Consider the following 20,275-nt stretch of genomic DNA (forward strand, 5'->3'; position numbering starts at 1 on the left):
CAGAAAATGTCATGAGGTAGGCAAACCAAAGACTATGTTTTATTGGCAGAACACTTAAAAGAGACAACAAATCTACTTAACCCCCTCAGTTTCAACTGGGAGAAAAGTATGTCAGCCACCTAATATTTCTATTACATGTAATTGGTGGCACAAAGAACTGAAACATATTGCAGTACATAATGACATCTTGAAGGTGAGCAAAGTATTGGCAGGTGTATCTGTAGGTTTTGTATGCAGATAAACGTCACCAGTTCTGTGTGTTGTATACGACACATGGGAAGCGATGAGAGTGAGAGACTGCTTACTCTAGACCTGTCCATCCTCTTTTGGAGTATTGCAGTGTGGCATGGGAATCTTATTAGATAGGATTGACAAAGGACATAAAAACAGATCAACAGATCAAAGAAGGGCAGCTTGGGTGAGGGGAGAGGGGGAGAGAGAGAGAGAGAGAGAGAGAGAGACTGGGGAAGGTGATACAGCAAGCGAAACTCACTCAGACTGGAAGGAAATATTAGTTCCAAAAGCTAGTGCTATATCCATGAGTGGCCAGATACTGGTGCACATGTCAGAAAACAGGAGAGAAATGGTGACGACACAAGGCATGAAGACTGCCTGTGGAAAGGACTCAAACCCATGCCCAAGTCGAGCATCTGGGCTGACAGAACGTCGGACCTGACACAACGAGAGCAAGTCAGTAGCACCAACCTATACAACAATGAAATGCGACAAACCTTTGACACAAAACTGTCAACAGGACAAGTACGAGCCACAATCCAAATTGAGACCAAAGAGAAAAACCAATACAAAAGTGAAATCACTAATGAGATACAGTAGTATGGTGGAGATATTAATGAACAAAATTAGACGAAGTACATGACTGACTGAGTGATCAAGGTGTGGTGGTATTTATGTTGGCTGTGAGGGACAATATTGGCCGGTGTAGTCACATGGCGAGATAGTGGCACTGTCATAGGCGAGTGCAGTGCTGTGGTGACACGCCCTCTATTGTCCATCCAGTTCCACTTGCTCCAGTGGACATTTGACTTCCGTGCAGGCTAATACCTAAGCTAGAGCAGTGTGTGTACTTTTATAAGTGTACTGGCAGATATGTCCACAATTTTACATTTTTCTCGAGAGAATTTTCCTTTTTATGCAATTAATATTATGTAGATATCATTGTCTTGAATCCACAAAAAGTTATTTGGTTAGAATGTACCATTTGGTTTGTAATGGGATTCATAACACAATGATGAACCTTAATATTACTTTGCCAAGGATATCTGATCAGTGTTTCCGATGAATAATATAAATAAAACATGAAAAAACTATGCCAGTAAAGTGCGACAAAGGTTTAAATCTAACTTTTCTGATCACTGGTACTAAAATTTGTCACTTCACTGGTCTACTCTTCTGCAAATAAAAATTATAGTAATGAATCTGCAATCAAATAGAAACAGTAAGAGAGTTCAGACTTACATTTGGTCAGGACAAAAGTGAGTTAAGGATTATCCAGAGAATGAAGCCAGTTGGGACACTTCCGATATGAAGAAAACAACTGAGGACAACCAATGAAGTTTAAATACCTGAACAGTATGACTCATTTCATTTAACATCAGCCATGTTTGATTTTAGTTTAAGTTTATGATGGTTACAAAACAAATGCCAGATAAAATTCATTGCACAATGTCTCTTCTACTATTTATGCGGCAAATCATTTTAGTCCCTCAACTACAGATGGACAGTTTTGTTTAATTAACAATTAATTTAATTAACTACATCCTATCACATGTTAATGCATTATGTCACCGCAAATATTACAATATTTAATTACAGATAAAGAGAGTAATACAGTTCATATCACTAGTGGCACACCAATACATTGAAGTAATTCTTAGCAGTAAGGATAGATGCTCATTTAATAGGGAAAGTCACAATGAAATACTAAACAGGAAACCAACTAAATATTGTTACATATTAGCAACAAAAACAATCAATTATTGATAAAATCACAATAGTGATGTGTTCTGCTGCTGCTTGGTGAATTGTTACATATTAAGAATGCTCAAGACGTAATGTAATATAGAAACACTGTTGTGTGCATATCACTTGCCGAAACACAGATTAACTAAGGTACAGGGTTCTGTTCTGGGGTAACATGAGCATGGCACACCAAACCTTTAAATCCCAGATGAGGTGTGTAGAAACATAAAATTTTGTCTCCAAAAGTTAATTGCGTAGGAAATTATTTAAAGAACTTAAAATCTTGACTATGCCAGCATGTATGCATAGTCTCCTGAAATCTTATGGGATCACAGTAGTATTAAACAGTAGGATCATAAGAAACGAAGAAGATTTTTGTAGGGAAATGCACAGACAAGGTAAAAACATGTACTATATTAACCAAAACGTTTATTCAATATTTTGCCTCAGACTCAAGAGTATTTCAGAACTATGCAGTTTCAAAAGATAACTAAAAACATGCTGATAAGTCAACATCATCTATAGCATTGATGAACTTATAAAACTTCAGTATTAAATTAAATATAATCCTTGAAATTACTAAATTAATTCTCCAGTGATATATGATAACGTGGTCTCAACAATAGTTCATTTGGCATAATTGTATTTTGAACAATATGTATATAAATGCTAAATAAACGAAGTCTGATTAAGATTTACAAAAGAACAGAGATACAAGCTGTACAAACATGTTAAATAAGACATAAAAATTGTGTTTATTTAAACAATGTATATTTAATAGATGTACAAATTCAGATGACATACACACAGAGCATATTGTCAATAGAAGGATAAATGAATAAACTCCATGTTACATCATATGTTGGAACAGGCTACAATCCCATTTGTGAAATGTATTTTCAGAATTAAACAATGGCCATGACATCCATGGCAACAAATTACTACAGTATGATACTTTCAACTGCACTGACAATAATAATATAAGACAGTAAACAACTTACATATAATTTTAGGACTGATGTGGAAGTGATTACACTGTAAATTATTATAGTTACAATGGCGTTCACTTTCTTTGTGAATACTACACAATATTTTGGATGGTACCTTATATTAATGTAGGCAATCATTAAAGAAGAATCATACACTACCAAATCTCTTTGGCAATAGCAACATTGCCAAGTCTATTTGGTGTCAAGTTTTGCTGCACTACAGAGGATTCTTATCATTTCATTTGCTGACACAACCACTTCTCTGCCTTTACCCATTATTTCACAGAGCTTTCCTGCAAGAACATGCTTGCACGTCAAGTCAGTCTGGGTTCCAGCTACATGATAACGATATGCAGGGCAAGAGCAGTAGTTAACTGATGGAAAAATGGTGTATGGTGTCCCCGAACTCCCCGTTACCTGTAAAGTTTGTTTTCTTTTTAGTACAGTAATTCTTAAAAAGCTCATATTATAGGCCCCTATTACATTACCTCACCTTTACCTGTATAACATATCTTAATTTATTCGTTGTTCGTAAAAAAACAACACAATTTTTTTCAAGGAGTTCCAAAGCTCGCTCAAATGGATTACCATATAGTGAATGAAGAGCAAGCAAGACATCATCAGTAACTGAAATAGTGAAAAAGTTTTATTTCATTACAATGATAAAATATAACTTAACACAAAAGAAGATGCAAATTCTAATCATATACCGAAAACTAAGTTATAGCCTAAATGCAACACTTTCAATACTGTTCGCTATGTTCGGTAATAGACAATAAACCGGTAGCACAAATAGTGCAGCACATTATGGAAAGACTTGCATGTAATGTGTAATCATACTAACAGTTTTAAGATACAGCTGTATAACAGAAAGGAATACTTTAATTAAAGTCATAAATGCTGGAAGTGTGAAACAAATATGAAAAGGTGAGATATCATCGATTAAACTGTACTTTGCACAGAACTGGAATACGGCAGTTTCCATTTCTATTTTAGCCTTTCAGATGTCAAATTTTTCTAGTTTTCTCTCAATCATTCTATGTGAACACAGAACAGCTCATTCCTTTCACCGTCCTCTATCCCAGGCAAAACAGTCACCTACAAGGACGATTGCTCTGTTTATGGGTTGCTAAATGCTACTGCCCCACTATGTATTAAAAATATATATACAAGAGAAAGAAACTCACAGCCTACCAAATAAAAATTGTTAATTCGAGTGCCTCCAAAAACCAGGTGCACAAACTCAGATTCTAATTCAAACCATGTTCTAGGCTGCGTGGAGCATTGACGGTGGTGGTCAGGACAATAACAATAGCGCTCTCATTCATTGTGTTAGCTTCTTCACTGCCAATGAGATGCTTTCTTCACACCCCACTGACTGTAGACACACTATGTCACTGTATCATTTCTGAAGCATCCGCCACCCAAGCAGCATAACAAAGGTCCAATACAGACAACTACTCTTGACACAGACATCCCATCACACTTAATACACACACAGTTGCTGCCAGCATGATGCATTCATTTTCAGCAAAGGATGCCACTCTTCTATGGTTTTGTGTAATATTGGCAGGCAATTGATAAAGTAAAATGCTATTTTCTCAAATGATTTTCATTCTGCTGACACAGAAGACACTATAACAATGTGCAAGGGCAAGTTTAAGAGTGGAGGGAGGCATGCACAACAGGCTGACAGGATAGAACACCTTCTTTACTTTCCCGTTTCATTACCTGCTGACTTGCTTTGAAGGACACTACACAATACCTGATTGTTCAACAGCTAGTAGAAATTATTAAAACTTCCTGGTAGATTAAAACTGTGTGCCAGACCGAGACTCAAACTCGGGACCTTTGCCTTAGCGGGCAAGTGCTCTACCATCTGAGCTACCCAAGCACGACTCATGCCCCGTCCTCACAGCTTTACTTCTACCATTACCTCATCTCCTACCTTTCAAACTTTACAGAAGCTCACCTGCGAACCTTGCAGGACTAGCACTCCTGAAAGAAAGGATATTGCGGAGACATGGCTTAGCCACAGCCTGGGGGATGTTTCCAGAATGAGATTTTCACTCTGCAGCGGAATGTGCGCTGATATGAAACTTCCAGGCAGATTAAAACTGTGAGACTCGAACTCAGGACCTTTGCCTTTCGCGTGCAAGTGTTCTACTAACTGAGCTACCCAAGCATGACTCACGCCCTCTAGAAATTATTGTTGTTATTACACTGGACTCTCGCTAATCTGGTCATTTGGTGCTGGGTTAGTGGATGTCCCAGATTATTATGCCTGAAACTTAGTTTAAACACATAGGGGCTATACTTTATTAAATTCAAAGATACATTCATTTTCATAGAAGACTTATCCTTGAGTGTGTACGTACACACCAGTTTCACTCATTGTGAAACATGGGCTAAATTTTTAGTTGTTGCAATGATGAGATGCTTTTTCATGCAATGCTTTGCAAGTGCTATATTGGTACTGCATGTACCTGGTTGTTGTATAATGAACTCCAAGAAGACGTCTGCAGCTTCTGCACCAGTAGTGTGAGAACTCTTCAAGCTGTCTCCTCGTATGTCCTTTTGATCATCACTTTCATCATTACTTTTGTGCACACTTTTGATTATTTCTTCATATGTTGAAGTTTGGTATATCTCTCAGTTTTCCTTATTCAGCCACTCAGCAATATCATCTTCACCAGTTTCTCCTCCTCCTGGAAGCTTGTGGAGCATGTCAATGTACAAAGAGTCAGCAGTGGATGATTCCAAATCGACTGGCTCATTGTTGTTGCACAGTATTGACTTTAAATCTGTATCAATGGTTAGCTACACTTTATCCCAACTCTTCATTATGGTAGTGTTTCCACTTTATCCTATGCTTCTGCTGTTTAGAAGACAACATCAATTAAGTCGATTGTTTTCTACACCTTCAACATAGCATTGGCACAGTCATTTTCACATTTGTTCAACAAAGAGACATGATGTGCATGTTGATAATGATGTTTAATTGGTTCCAAAATTCCCTAGCTCATGGGCTGAATCACGCTTGTTACGTTGGGTGGAAAGGTGCTTGCATAACATCAGGATTTACAGGCACATCCTAAAGATGACTGGGAGCATAATCAATTATAATAGATTCCAGTGGAGCCTTTTTCTTCTTCTTCTTCAGCTTTCTCACAGCTGGTACAAATACTTCATGTGTAGCCTCCAAAAGAAAATTTTTCTGTCCATTCATATTTTCTTATGAGCACAATATTGTAAATGTGTTTCTGTTGCTGTGTTGAAAACAACATGGATGTGTAAAACAAAGCACAGGGAAATAGACAGAGATGCTGAATGAAACGTGTTTGGCCATCAAAACAACAATGCGTGATGCCATCAATGACTATCATAGCAGAATATTGTCAAATGACATTTCACAAAATCCAAAGAAATTCTGGTCGTATGTAAAGACTGTTAGTGGCACCAAAGTTAGTGTCCAGTCCCTCATGAACGAGACAGGAACTGAAAATTGAGAGTAGCAAAGCCAAAGCTGAAAGCTTAACTCCCTTTTCAAATGCTGCTTTACAAAGGAAAACCCCAGAGACTTGCTCCACTTTAATCCTTGTACCACTGCAGCGATGAATGAAATACGTATTAGTGTCAGTGGTGTTGAGAAACGGATCCCTGTCAGATTCTATACTGAATTTGCAGCTGAGTTAGCTCCTCTTCTAACTAAATCTATAGTAGATCCTTTGAACAACAAACTGTACCCAGTTCTTGGAAAAAGGCAGAGGTCACAACTGTCTACAAGAAGGGTAGTAGAAGTGACCCACAAAACAGGTGTCCAATATCCTTGACATCAATTTGTTGTAGAATCTTAGAACATATTCTGAGCTCAAACAAAATGAGGTGTCTTGAACAAATGACCTCCTCAGTGCCAACCAACATTGATTTCAAAAACACCGATCACGTGAAACTCAACTCTCACATGACATACAGAAAGCTTTGGATCAAGACACCCATGTAGATGTAGTGTTTCTTGATTTCCAAAAAGCATTTGCCTCAGTACCGCACCTACACTTATAGTCAAAGGTGCGATCGTATGGAGCATCAAGTGAAATTTGTGACTGGATTGACGACTTTTTGGTAGGGAGGACACAGCATGTTATCTTGGATGGAGAGTCATTGTCAGATGTAGAAGTAACATCGGGCGTGCCCCACGATAGTGTGTCAAGATCCTTGCTGTTCCTGTATATCAATGATCTTGCAGACAATATTAATAGTAACATCAGGATTTTTGCAGATGATGCAATTATCTGTAATGACATACTATCTGAGAGAAGCTGCATAAATATTCAAACAATGGAAACTCCAGGTAGGAATATCAAGAACTTGGGAAAAGATAGATTGCTACTTACCATAAAGAAGACATGTCTAGTTGCAGATAGACAGGATTAAAAGACACTCACATAAAGCCTTCATCAGTAAAACACACACACACACACACACACACACACACACACACACACACACACACACACGAGATCGCCAACACCAGCATCTCAGGCCAGAACGCAACATCACGTGGGATACAAGCAGCAATTTGGAGGGGGTGGGGAAGGTGAAGGGATAGTACTGTACGGGAGGTTGTGGGGCAGGGAGATGGAGAAAAAAAGGAACAAAAAAGGAAAGGAGTGGGTAAGACAGGTGGATGCAATGGTAGAGGGCTGCAGATAAACAGGGTGGGACATGAGAATGGGGAGATGATAGGGCAGAAGGGCTGGAAACTGTTGGGTGGAGGGTGTGGGGATAGTATGTTACCATAGGCTGAGGCTGGGGTAACTGCGGCTATTTGGATAGAAAGAGGCAGTCTATTCATGTATCATCACAACCCTTTAAAAATGAATGGAATGATGAGAATTCTCAATATATATTATGCAGTTGCATAAGTAATGGGTACTGCAAATTTGCTATGTAACAATATTATAATATGATTCAGAAGGAATTTAAACAACATAATTTAACTGGATAGATAAAAAAATCTACTCACCAAGCAGCAACAGAACACACAAATAAAAGAGGGTTGCAATTAGGCAATTACCACCACTTGGCGAGAACCAAGAACTTGTTTCTCGAACTCCGCAGGTGGGAATTACCACTACAAAATGTCCTTGGTTCTCTCTATCCGCCTGGCCTTAATTTACGTTAATTTCTTCTGTCTCATCTTTTCTTCACTGTAACTACTCTTTGCTTCACTCCGTTTTAGTTTTCTACATCTTTCATTGTCTTTCCCGTCTATTTTTCATCGCCTCCTCCCACCTCCGTTACTTACAATGCCCTTAGCTTCCCACTCTTATTAACTCATGCAAGATGTTTTAGTAGTAATCTCTGTCGTGCATATTACTCTGTCTTCCATCTTTATGCTCGCAGGTTTTCACATCGTGTCTGAGGCAGTTCCCAACAATCAGTCTTTCCTTCTCATCCCGTAAGGTAAGTCTCCCCTGACCCACGGTTCTAGGTGACTTTCCCAAAATCTACCCCTTTTCCTAGATCTCTCCAGTCCTTTTCTTTTGCCCTTCTTCCTTCCCCTTCAACCCTTCTGCCTGAAGGAGGAGCCACTGGCTCTGAAAGCTTGCCAATCACAACAGCCTTTTATGTGTGTGTTCTGCTGCCACTTAGTGAGTAGACTTTTTATCTACCCAATTAAATAATTTTATCAATAATTGACTGTTTTCATTGTTACATACACCTATAAATGATAACGGAAGAAATGTGCAGCATGTAAATCCATTTTGGGATCTTTTAGAATCTGAAATCTCCAACATAACCAAAAAAATGTTAAAATACTTCTCAGCAACTTTAATGCACAATTTGGAAAGGAAAAGAAATTTAGGAATACAACAGGTGAAGATCCAGCGCACTTAAGAATAAACAGAAATGACGGAATATCGATCGATATGTGTAAAATGTTCCAGTTAAAACTGATGTCCACACATTTTTGCAAAATGCCAAGAAAAGCCAAAATTTCAATATCTCCAAACCTAGGAGAATTTCAATTGGATCACAAACCCATATCTAAAAGACATATCACGGAAATTGTGAACATTGCAATAATCAGAAATGGGTAATTTGAGTGAGGTCATTATCTCTCTAAGATTAAAAAATGATTTCTACTGGCTAAAACACAAAACACAACCAAGAAAGCAATTAGATACAACACAACTACACCTAATATTATAATTGAAAATACAGAAAAAAAATTAGAGAAGATACTGAGACAACAAAACAATTTGATTGGCACGAACTTCAGGTACAAAGCAGCAGAGAAAACTTTAGCACTGGCCAAGAATAATGGTGGAATAAAGCATGTGAAGAGGCACTAGAACAAAGAGCACAAAAATGGAGAAAATGGAGGTGTGTGTGTGTGTGTGTGTGTGTGTGTGTGTGTGTGTGTGTGTGTGTAAACCCACACCATACATTTAGAGAATTCAGACAATAAGGAAAAGAAACATAAAAAATAATCCAAAAATCAAAAGAACATTTAAAGAAACTCAGCTTATGGGCATACAAGAAAATTTTGGCAAAAATAGTGCCAAAAATTTTTACCAGACTTTTAAATGTGTATCTAAAGGGTATCAAGCTGCAGGTATCTGTTTCAAAGTTGAAAATGGTAAAATAGGATTAAATAACAAAGAAAATTTGCAAAATAGTAGAAATTTTTTTTGACAGGCTCTTAAACTGTCCAGTTACAAGAGTTAAACTGGAATTTGCAGCAATATCACAAAATCTGGAGGAAGATTTTACTGATTGATTGATTTATTTATTTTTATTTGGTCCCATCTGATTACATTTTCTACAAAGTGTGTACTTGTAATATAGGACAAGTCAACTCAAACCTATTTTCTTGCAATATTTAACCTATTTATAAATTCATCAAAGTGGCAATACTTATAATTATGTTGCATACATTTTTCATCTGTTTTTTAGGTCCTGAAAATTATTTACATACTACATTATACTCATATTTACATTTTTCTCTCAGAATTCTCAAGTTATTTACATATCATAGTATGTTCAATTAGTTACAGTACTTCCATAACAGTTATATCATTTTTATTCATTGATACACATACTCTTCTACACTATAAAATTCTTTTTCCATTAAAGAATCCTTTAAAAGTTTCTGGAAAGTCTTTTTGCATACATTGTCCAGTAAACTCTTTGGAAGGAATTTTATGAGTCTGACACCTGAGTATCAAGGACCTGTTTCAGTTGGTGTTGTATATTTCTCAGCTGGCCTTTATTTCTTGTTTCAACTGTATATACATCTGAACTTCTTTCTAGTTCTGCATTTCCTTTTATTAATGATATTATTATTCCGTAAATGTACAAAGATGGAAATATCAGTATTTTTAGACTATGGAAAACAGTTCTGCATGAGTCTATTTGTTTCTTGTTAAGATGGTCCTAACAGTGTTTTTTGCAATATAAACATTCTTTTTGTATTTATGCTGCCGGAATTTCCCCAAAAACAGTAATTCCATATTGCAGTTATGGCTCAAATAGAGCATAATGTGCAAGCTGTTTCATAACAAATATTGCAGTGCTTAATTTACAGCAAATATTATCTATATGTTGACTCTAGTGGAGCTTATTGTCAACTGTAATCCCCAAAAATTTGTTAGTGGTAATTTCTTCCAGTCTTATTTCATCTATGAATATATCTGTGTTATTCCTTTTCTCTATTTGTGTACACCATGAACAACAACAAAGCATGAAATTCATGAAGCCATCAAATCACACAAAAACAATAACACAAGTGGTGAAGGCTCCACATTGCAGCAAAATTATTGAAATGGTCAGAAAGAAAACCGAGCGAGGTGGCGCAGTGGTTAGACACTGGACTCGCATTCGGGAGGACGACGGTTCAATCCCGCGTACGGCCATCCAGATTTAGGTTTTCCGTGATTTCCCTAAATCACTCCAGGTCAATGCCAGGATGGTTCCTCTGAAAGGGCACGGCCGACTTCCTTCCCCATCCTTCCCTAATCCGATGAGACCGATGACCACGCTGTCTGGTCTCCTTCCCCAAACCAACCAACCAACCAACCATCAGAAACAAAGATTATTAAATGATCTAGAACTGCTTTTTGAGAACATTTGGAAAACTGAAAAGATTCCAGAAGAGAGAAAAATTGTGTTAATCCATCTGCTACACAAAAACAGAGACAAAAACAAAATGTCAACAATTTTAGAAGGGTGTCACTTCTCCCAGTGGCACATGAAATATTATCCAAAATGCTCCTGGACAGAGTGGTAGAAACTTTGGGCAACCAACTGGGAGAATATCAGAGAGGTTTTCAAAAGGGAAGATTCTGCACAGACCAGATATTTAACCTAAAACCAATAATTTGCCACAGTGTTAACCAGCAAACCTATATCTACATCTACATTTACATTTATACTCCGCAAGCCACCCAACAGTGTGTGGCAGAGCGCACTTTACGTGCCACTGTCATTACCTCCTTTTCCTGTTCCAGTCACATATGATTCGCGGGAAGAAGAACGACTGCCAGAAAGCCTCCGTGCGCCCTCGAATCTCTCTAATTTTACATTCGTGATCTCCTCGGGAGGTATAAGTACAGGGAAGCAATATATTCGATATCTCATCCAGAAACGCACCCTCTCGAAACCTGGTCAGCAAGCGACACCGCGATGCAGAGCGCCTCTCTTGCAGAGTCTGCCACTTGAGTTTACTTAACATCTCCGTAACGCTATCAAGCTTACCAAATAACCCTGTGACGAAATGCGCCACTCTTCTTTGGATCTTCTCTATCTCCTCCATCAACCCGATCTGGTACGGATCCCACACTGATGAGCAATACTCAAGTATAGGTCGAACGAGTGTTTTGTAAGCCACCTCCGTTGTTGATGGACTACATTTTCTAAGGGCTCTCCCAATGAATCTCAACCTGGTACCCGCCTTACCAACAATTAATTTTATATGATCATTCCACTTCAGATCGTTCCACACACATACTCCCAGATATTTTACAGAAGTAACTGCTACCAGTGTTTGTTCCGCTATCATATAATCATACAATAAAGGATCCTTCTTTCTATGTATTCGCAGTACATTACATTTGTCTATGTTGTCAGTTGACACTCCCTGCACCAAGTGCCTATCCGTTGCAGATCTTCCTGCATTTCACTACAATTTTCTAATGCTGCAACTTCTCTGTATACTACAGCATCATCCGCGAAAAGCCGCATGGAACTTCCGACACTATCTACTAGGTCATTTATATATATTGTGAAAAGCAATGGTCCCATAACACTCCCCTGTGGCACACCAGAGGTTACTTTAATGTCTGTAGACGTCTCTCCATTGATAACAACATGCTGTGTTTTGTTTGCTAAAAACTCTTCAATCCAGCCACACAGCTGGTCTGATATTCCGTAGGCTCTTACTTTGTTTATCAGGTGACAGTGCGGAACTGTATCGAACGCCTTCCGTAAGTCAAGGAAACTAGCATCTACCTGGGAGCCTGTATCTCATATTTTCTGGGTCTCATGAACAAATAAAGCGAGTTGGGTCTCACACGATCGCTGTTTCCGGAATCCATGTTGATTTCTACAGAGTAGATTCTGGGTTTCCAGAAACGACATGATACGCGAGCGAAAAACATGTTCTAAAATTCTACAACAGATATTAGTATCGTTTATTGATTTCACAAATGCATTTGATTCCATAGACAGATACAAGAGATAAAATCGTTACAGAATAGAGTGTTAAAGTAAAACCAGCAAACATAATTCATGAAACTCTCACAAAGACGATACCTAAAATCAAATTTATGGGAGCACTACCTCAGCCAGCTGAAATAAAAACTGGTATTAGACAAGGGGATGGTTTATACCTTTACTGTTTAACTATAATGCACAAAAAATTGAAAGGATCTGGAATCTGGAGCTAAAGAGTCACAAAACTGAACTAATCATTTTGGGAAGGGAAACAAATGGAATTTAGGTAAACTGCCTGGTTTTTGCAGACAATTTTGCAATATTTGCAGATAATCTGACAGACACAGTTACTCAAATAAATCTTCTGGAGGAAACAACAAATAGTACTGGTCTCAAAATTTCATGACAAATACACACATCAAAAAAAGTTTTGCATCATCTCGGTTCCAGAACCTGTACATGAAACTGGAATAGAGATCAACATAAACATCATTTCAGCCCTTTTTATTGCTCATGAAAACCACACACTGCATGTTGTACCATCATACAGCGAGACCTTCAGAGGCGGTGATCCAGATTGCTGTACACACTAGTACCACTAAAACCCAGTAGCATGTTCTCTTGCACTGATGCATACCTGTATTCATTGTGGCACACAATCCACAAGTTCACCAAGGCGCTGTTGGTCCAAATTGTCCCACTCCTCAACGGTGATTTGGCGTAGATCCCTCAGAGTGGTTGGTGGGTCACGTCGTCCATAAACAGCCCTTTTCTGTCAATCCCACCAGGCATGTTCGATAGGGTTCAGGTCATGTCGTTATCCTGAAGGAAGTCATTCACAAGATGTGCATGATAGGGACACGAATTATCATCCATAAAGACTAATGCCTTGCCAATATGCTGCCAATATGGTTGCACTATCAGTCGGAGGATGGCATTCACGTATCGTACAGCTGTTACGGTGCCTTCCATGACCACCAGGGGCGTACGTCAGCCCCACACAATGCCATCCCAAAACATCAAGGAACCCCCACCTTCCTGCACTCGCTGGACAGTGTGTAAGGCATTCAGCCTGACCGGGTTGCCTCCAAACACGTCTCTGATGAATGTCTGCTTGAAGGCACATGCGACACTCATTGGTGAAGAGAACATGATGCCAATCCTGAGTGGTCCATTTGGCAAGTTGTTGGGCCCATCTGTACCGTGCTGCATGGAAGTTGTGCATCATGCAGCCTATTGCGCACAGTTTGAGTTGTGACACGACATCATGTGGCTGCACAAAAAGTATTATTCAACATGGTGGCATTGCTGTCAGGGTTCCTCTGAGCCATAATTCATAGGTAGCGGTCATCCACTGCAGTAGTAGCCGTTGGACAGCCTAAGCGAGGCATGTCATTGACAGTTCCTGACACACTATACTTCCTCCATGTCCGAACAACATTGCTTTGATTCACTCCGAGACGCCTGGACACTTCTGTTGTTGAGAGCCCTTCCTGGCATAAAGTAACAATGTGCACGCGATTGAACCACGGTATTGATCATCCAGGCTTGGGTGAACTACAAACAACACGAGCTGTGTACCTCCTTCCTGTTGGAATGACTGGAACTGATCGGCTGTCGGACCCTCTCCATCTAAAAGGCGTTGCTCATGCATGGTTGTTTACATCTTTGGGCAGGTTTAGTGACATCTCTGAACAGTCAAAGGGACTGTGTCTGTGATACAATATCTACAGTCAATGTCTATCATCAGGAGTTCTGGAAACCGGAGTGATGCAAAACTTTTTTTGATGTGTATATTAAAAAAATGCACCAAAATTCGTAAAAATACAGATATGTGAAATATCACAAGAAAGTAAATTCAAATATCTCAGAGAAAATATACAACAGAATGAACTAGAAGAATCTGCAGAAGATGTAAGAGTTAAAAAACGGAGGGAGCACATGGTTTGGCAAAGAACATTTACAACAAGAAATGCTTATCTAGAAAAACCAAACTAACACACTATACCACAGTGGTACAACCATATTGTTTATATGCATGTGAATGCCTAACAATGGCCTATAAGCTGGACAGAATAGAGGTACCTGAAATATGGATAGTCAAAAAAAATAATGGGTGCAATACAAACTACAGATTGCTGGAAAATGAGAAGTAATGAGGTGGTCTACAAATATATAGAGAAAATATCAGACATAATTGCTAAAAGAAGATAATCTTTTTTGAACACCTCTACTGAATGAATGAGAACAGGTTCACAGTACAAATATTCCTGTATTTCTGGAAGAAGAAATCGACAATAGCATGGATTACAGAAATAAGGAAATACCTAGAACGAAACAACACCAAAGAATCAGAAATAACAGACAGAAATCTTTTCAAGAATAAAATATTAAATTTAGGGGGCCTTCAATGCAAAAGAAATTAGAAATCGGGAACGACATGAATACAAGAAAGGAAAAGACAACATTGTATGCAGAGAGTAGATGGAGATGGGGAGATGGAGTACTGGAAAAACAGAAACAAGGAAAGAAGTGAAATGAAATGGTTACGTGATCCTAGTTGGTCAATATTAAAATACAAAAACAACAATAATAATAATAGTTATTACATCTTGGCATGAAGCCAACACCCGGCACCAGTAGGTTCAGCTGGCCCCGAAGGCCAGAGGCAGTTTCTGTTTGCATTTGCCTGTGTGAGTTGATTATACTAAATAGTCAAAGTTTTGATGTAGTGAATGCAATCATGATTAAACAGTTAATGAATTAGTTATAGCTGCACATAAAAGACCACTTACATTTTATTAAAAGAGCATGCATAATCCATAAAAAAATCCTACAATAACCTTGGATTGATCGCAGCATTGCAATACATTACTTGGGAGTGTTGTTGGATGAAAGAAGAACTTTTCTGGACAACAGAGTTCAAGCTAGGCAAGAGACACATAAGATTATGCAGAAGATAGCATGTGCATATCCAGCGAACTTCCCCTGCATGCCACAAGATTCCACCTCAATGCCATTTTATTCTCGATAGTTGGTTTCACGGCAAGTGTGCAACGTTTGGTTTGTGGGGTGCTCAACTGCGCAGTTATCAGCAACCGTACAAATTCCCAACCTTTGCTCAGTCCAATCTCACCACTTTTATGAATGATGATGAATTGATGAGGACACCACAAACACCCAGTCATCTCGAGGCAGGTGAAAATCCCTGACCCCGCCGGGAATCGAACCTGGGACCCCATGCTCATGAACTGAGAATGCGACCGTGAGACCATGAGCTGCGGACGTGGCAAGTGTGTGAGTGTACTGGCTGTGTCATCAGCAGTATACAACCATCCGATGACAGGTAGTGAAGGATGTGCGCCTGTGGTTGGCGGGGGCCTTCGGTACCATTCCCATCAGGACACTATTTGTCACATCAGGCATCTTTCCTGTGGATGCCACAGATAGATACAAGGCAGCATGTTATTCGGTGTGGGTTGGAAACTAAGCTAATCTCCGACAAACAGTAGGGTCTAATGTTGACACTAATACACAACTGAAGTAGTGGAAGTTAGACAAACAGCAACATGACTGGGACACATCAGATGTGAGTCATAGGGTGGGTGAAATTTTCCCGATGATCATGGAAAGAATGAAGGTGGATTACATTAACCACAATCAGGGAATTATTCATATTCTTATGGGGCATGGCCCGTATGCAGTATACTCACATAGGATTAAGAAGTGAAAAACAATCCTACGTGACTGCTGTGTACTGGGCACACCAGAAAATGATTTACTGCAATGCCCCACTTATGATGCTGACAGGACAGGGAGCAATAACAATATAAAAACTGTAGTCTCTGATAAAGGAACATGGCACAAAGATGACAGGTTAGCAAAAAGCAAAATTCAATGATCGAATTCTGAAGATAACATGAAAGCTGGACTGCACAACACTATACAAGACATTTTCAAGGACACGAACACGACCCTTTTTGGGCAGCATCCAACAGGTAGGTCAGTGTGAAACATGTTTTGCATATCACTCATGGGGTGGTCTTTATTTACAACTGCAGGCATTCTACACGGTGCAGCTCTACAGTACAGGAGAATGAAGACTACAGCAAAAAACACTCACCAGACGGTCCTGAAGTGCATGAAAGATAACATAATGTACTTACTGTGAACTCTGTAATCACTGTACATGAATTCTATCGACACAAAATTCCAAAAGTATCATTATTAATTATATATTTTTTGTGTAAAGTTAGTAATTGAAAGTGATATTTCAATAGTGGTATATGGACGCCATCAGACTTGAGTTTTACCAAGCTATATTTGATAATGTGAGTCTGATGTAGCTGTTAAGGAATAGTTTGTAGTTTAATTGAATGAGTGGTAGGGCTCCAGTCATTCTGAGTCTGCAACTGGTTCATAGCAGTAATATTTTGGTAATATAATAATTAGATTTTATTATTTTTCTTTAAAATTTATGTTAATTTTTTGATGTAGATTAGATTCCAATAAATTTGTTCTGTATTTGGTGGTCCACAATTCCTTTGGACGGGCAATTCGGTGACTTTCATCAAGTGCATACTGAATATAAGTAAGCTGAAATAATCACAATGTGAATATATTATATACTCCCGTACTCTGCATACTGTTCAAAATTTCACATTTGTATAAGTGTTTCCATGACCTGCTACTGTAAACCAGACAGAAGGTTACATTTTTGACATTTTAAAACTCTTTACCCTACAACGGCAGTGCTCTGTCGACAGAGCTCTCTGAACATGTCTCATGGACCAGGCATCCAGCCTGAACCTAACAGAATCTCTCCCCTACATTTCCAACCTCCACAGACTCTCCTGCGTATCCTGATGAACTAGCGCCCCTGGGATAAAGGGTGTAGTGGAGAATGATTTCGGAAATTTTTTTTAGTCCAACCAACCTGCAGGTTTTGGTTATAATCTTTTTAACTGTGGTACCAGTTGAGAATGGCATGCAGCAGACATTGTAGAAAAGCAATAAAGAGGTAAAAAACTTCCTGGAAGATTAAAACTGTGCGCCGGACCGAGACTCAAACTCAGGACCTTTGCCTTTCGCAGGCAAGTGCTCTACCATCTGAGCTACCCAAGCACGACTCATGCCCCGTCCTCACAGTTTTACTTCCGCCAGTACCTCGTCTCCTACTTTCCTCATTAAGGAAGAGGCAATCTGAAATTGAAATTTTGTGTTAGGCCATGAATAATTTAATATGGCTACATGAGTGCTATCCCAAAAGGGGTACAGAACTTCTTAATGGACAAAAATTGTAACAATCTATGGTATCCTGGGGTGCATCTCAAGAAAGTGCTAAATTACGATTATTATCTATGACATGTAAGAATAACGTGATAGATGATATTATTAGATCTCCATAGCGACGACACAGTTTTCTACAAGGAGTCCACATAACTAGAAAATTATTGTGAAGTGCAGGAAAACTTGCAGGTTAAGACATCTGATGTGAAGACTGACTGCTGAACTTCAACCTAAGCAAAACAAATATTTGAGAAAATGTGAATAATCTTTGGCTAAGCTATTATCTATCACTGGAATCAGAAAAAAAACTGTTAAGGAGTACGTATCTGAAGTAATTTATCAGGAAAAATAAAATTTAAATCAATGGAAAAAAGATGAAACACTGATCACTTAAATGAACCTGAAGTAAGCTTATTCACAAGAAAAGCATTCTGCGTAATGCAAAGACTTCTAAATATTTCCGGACTACCCAAGAAATACACTACTTCCTCCCAAACATACATTGTACATGAAACATGACAGTAAAATCAGAGAAATATGTACTTGTAAAGAAATGAACCAACAGCTGTTCATCTTGAGGGGCATCCACTAATAGAACAGAAAACAGTAAAATGCAGCAGTTAACTACACACCCTCTGCTGTACCATGTTAACAGTAACTTTAAAGAGTACAAACCAAGATGTGTTTCAAGGCTTAAGAAATCATAAGTGCATTGAAAAAAGGTGCAAAGACTGACTAAAACTTATATAAAATAGTGCCATTTTATATCTCAGAAACTTTATACATTAATATTTTTCATTATCTGTGCTAATACTCAGGACTTTAAATTGATTTTGATTGACTGGAGTTCCTGCGATACAAGATTACATCATTTACTGCAACAATATTTACAGTAATCTAAAATTCATACTTATATTTCATCATGAAAACGAATATCTGAAAAATCTCTTAAGTGGGACTCTTCTTACAAGGTTTCTCTAGTAACAGGAAAAACTGGTCTTAATTACCAATTTGCTATGAACAGAATCATTTACATAAAAATTTTTATCTTCTAGGGGTTCCCCTATCCATGCTAAACTCTTCATGGTACACTTATAACTGGACTTAGACTCCATGAAAGCCCAAGCCCAGGAATCCCTAGTCTATCTCTTAAGGAATCACAAAAATTAAAAATAATCAACTGCTTCCTTTTCATTTGTCCTTCAAATGCATAAATATTAAATGAATCCACTCTACACTACCAACATTTGCAGAAGCTATACGCTTAGAAAATAGTAACTCTGATATTGTACAGTATTTGAAGAAAGCCTGGGATGATACTGTAACTGTGGGTCTCAAGAAATTCCAAACTATCTCTAAAAACTGACTGGCTCTGACCTCCCAAGATAATCCTGGGTAATTTTAAACTGAATTAGAACCAACCATGGCAAATGTGCAGACTCACTGTATAAATGGAAACCAAACATCTTCAAAAGTGCGATTGTGGAGCAGAATCCAGCATATAGTGCACCCATGTCCATTAAGAGCCTACTTCGGACAATCTGAAGACTTTCTGAATATGACTGCTAGTTAAAATTAACTATATTTTCAACCTACACATTTATTTATAAATTTTATTCTTAGTTTATGTTCATTAATGTGATTCATAATACTGCCATATAATAAAATGAATCCTATTTCAACTCAAAAGGAATGTAAAGTAGTTTCCTCACTAAAAGCCATCTTCAAACAACTAGGCATATTATATGTAACATTACCCAGAATACCGGTAGTTATCACTACTATATATATACAACAATCCCCTTATGAATCATAGACTTCGCCATGATGGGGTGGCTTGCATGCCTAAATGACACAGATAACCATACCTTAGGTGCAACCACAACGGAGGGGTATCTCTTGAGAGGCCAGATAAACGTGCAGTTCCTGAAGAGGGGAAGCAGCCTTATCAGTAGTTGCAGAGGTAACAGTCTGGGTGACTGACTGATTTGGCCTTGTAACATCAACCAACATGGCCCTGCTGCACAGGTACTGTGGGCAGCTGAAAGCGAGGTGGTACAGCCATTATTTTTCCCGAGGGCATGCAACTCTATTGTGTGGTTAAATGATGATGGCATCATCTTGGATAAAATATTCTGGAGGTAAAATAATTCCCCATTCGGATCTCAGGGTGGGGACTACAAATGAGGATGTCGTCATCAAAAAGAACAAAACTGACAGTCTATGTTTTGGAGTGTGGAACTTTAGATCCCTTAATTGGGCATGCAGGTTAGAAAATTTAAAAAGGGGAAACTGAT

The 20,275-nt window shown here is 38.5% G+C and overlaps 1 protein-coding gene across 2 annotated transcripts in view; it reads right to left on the minus strand.

The window, feature by feature from the left end:
• Nucleotides 1-1,665: 1,665 nt before the first annotated feature.
• The window catches only part of LOC126100806 (zinc finger SWIM domain-containing protein 7-like), a 59,962-nt gene continuing 41,352 nt past the window's right edge, over nt 1,666-20,275 (minus strand). The window contains exons 2-3 of one of the 2 annotated variants that reach the window (XM_049911438.1): nt 3,463-3,596; nt 1,666-3,386 (exon numbers count right to left, since the gene is read on the minus strand). In XM_049911438.1, coding sequence (XP_049767395.1) covers nt 3,162-3,386; nt 3,463-3,596 — 359 coding nt within the window. In that variant the 3' untranslated portion in view covers nt 1,666-3,161. The remainder of the gene's footprint in view (nt 3,387-3,462; nt 3,597-20,275) is intronic. The other variant, XM_049911439.1, reaches the window with a different exon arrangement.

The sequence above is a fragment of the Schistocerca cancellata genome, chromosome 9, assembly GCF_023864275.1.
Source record: "Schistocerca cancellata isolate TAMUIC-IGC-003103 chromosome 9, iqSchCanc2.1, whole genome shotgun sequence".
Taxonomy (NCBI): Eukaryota; Metazoa; Arthropoda; class Insecta; order Orthoptera; family Acrididae; genus Schistocerca; species Schistocerca cancellata.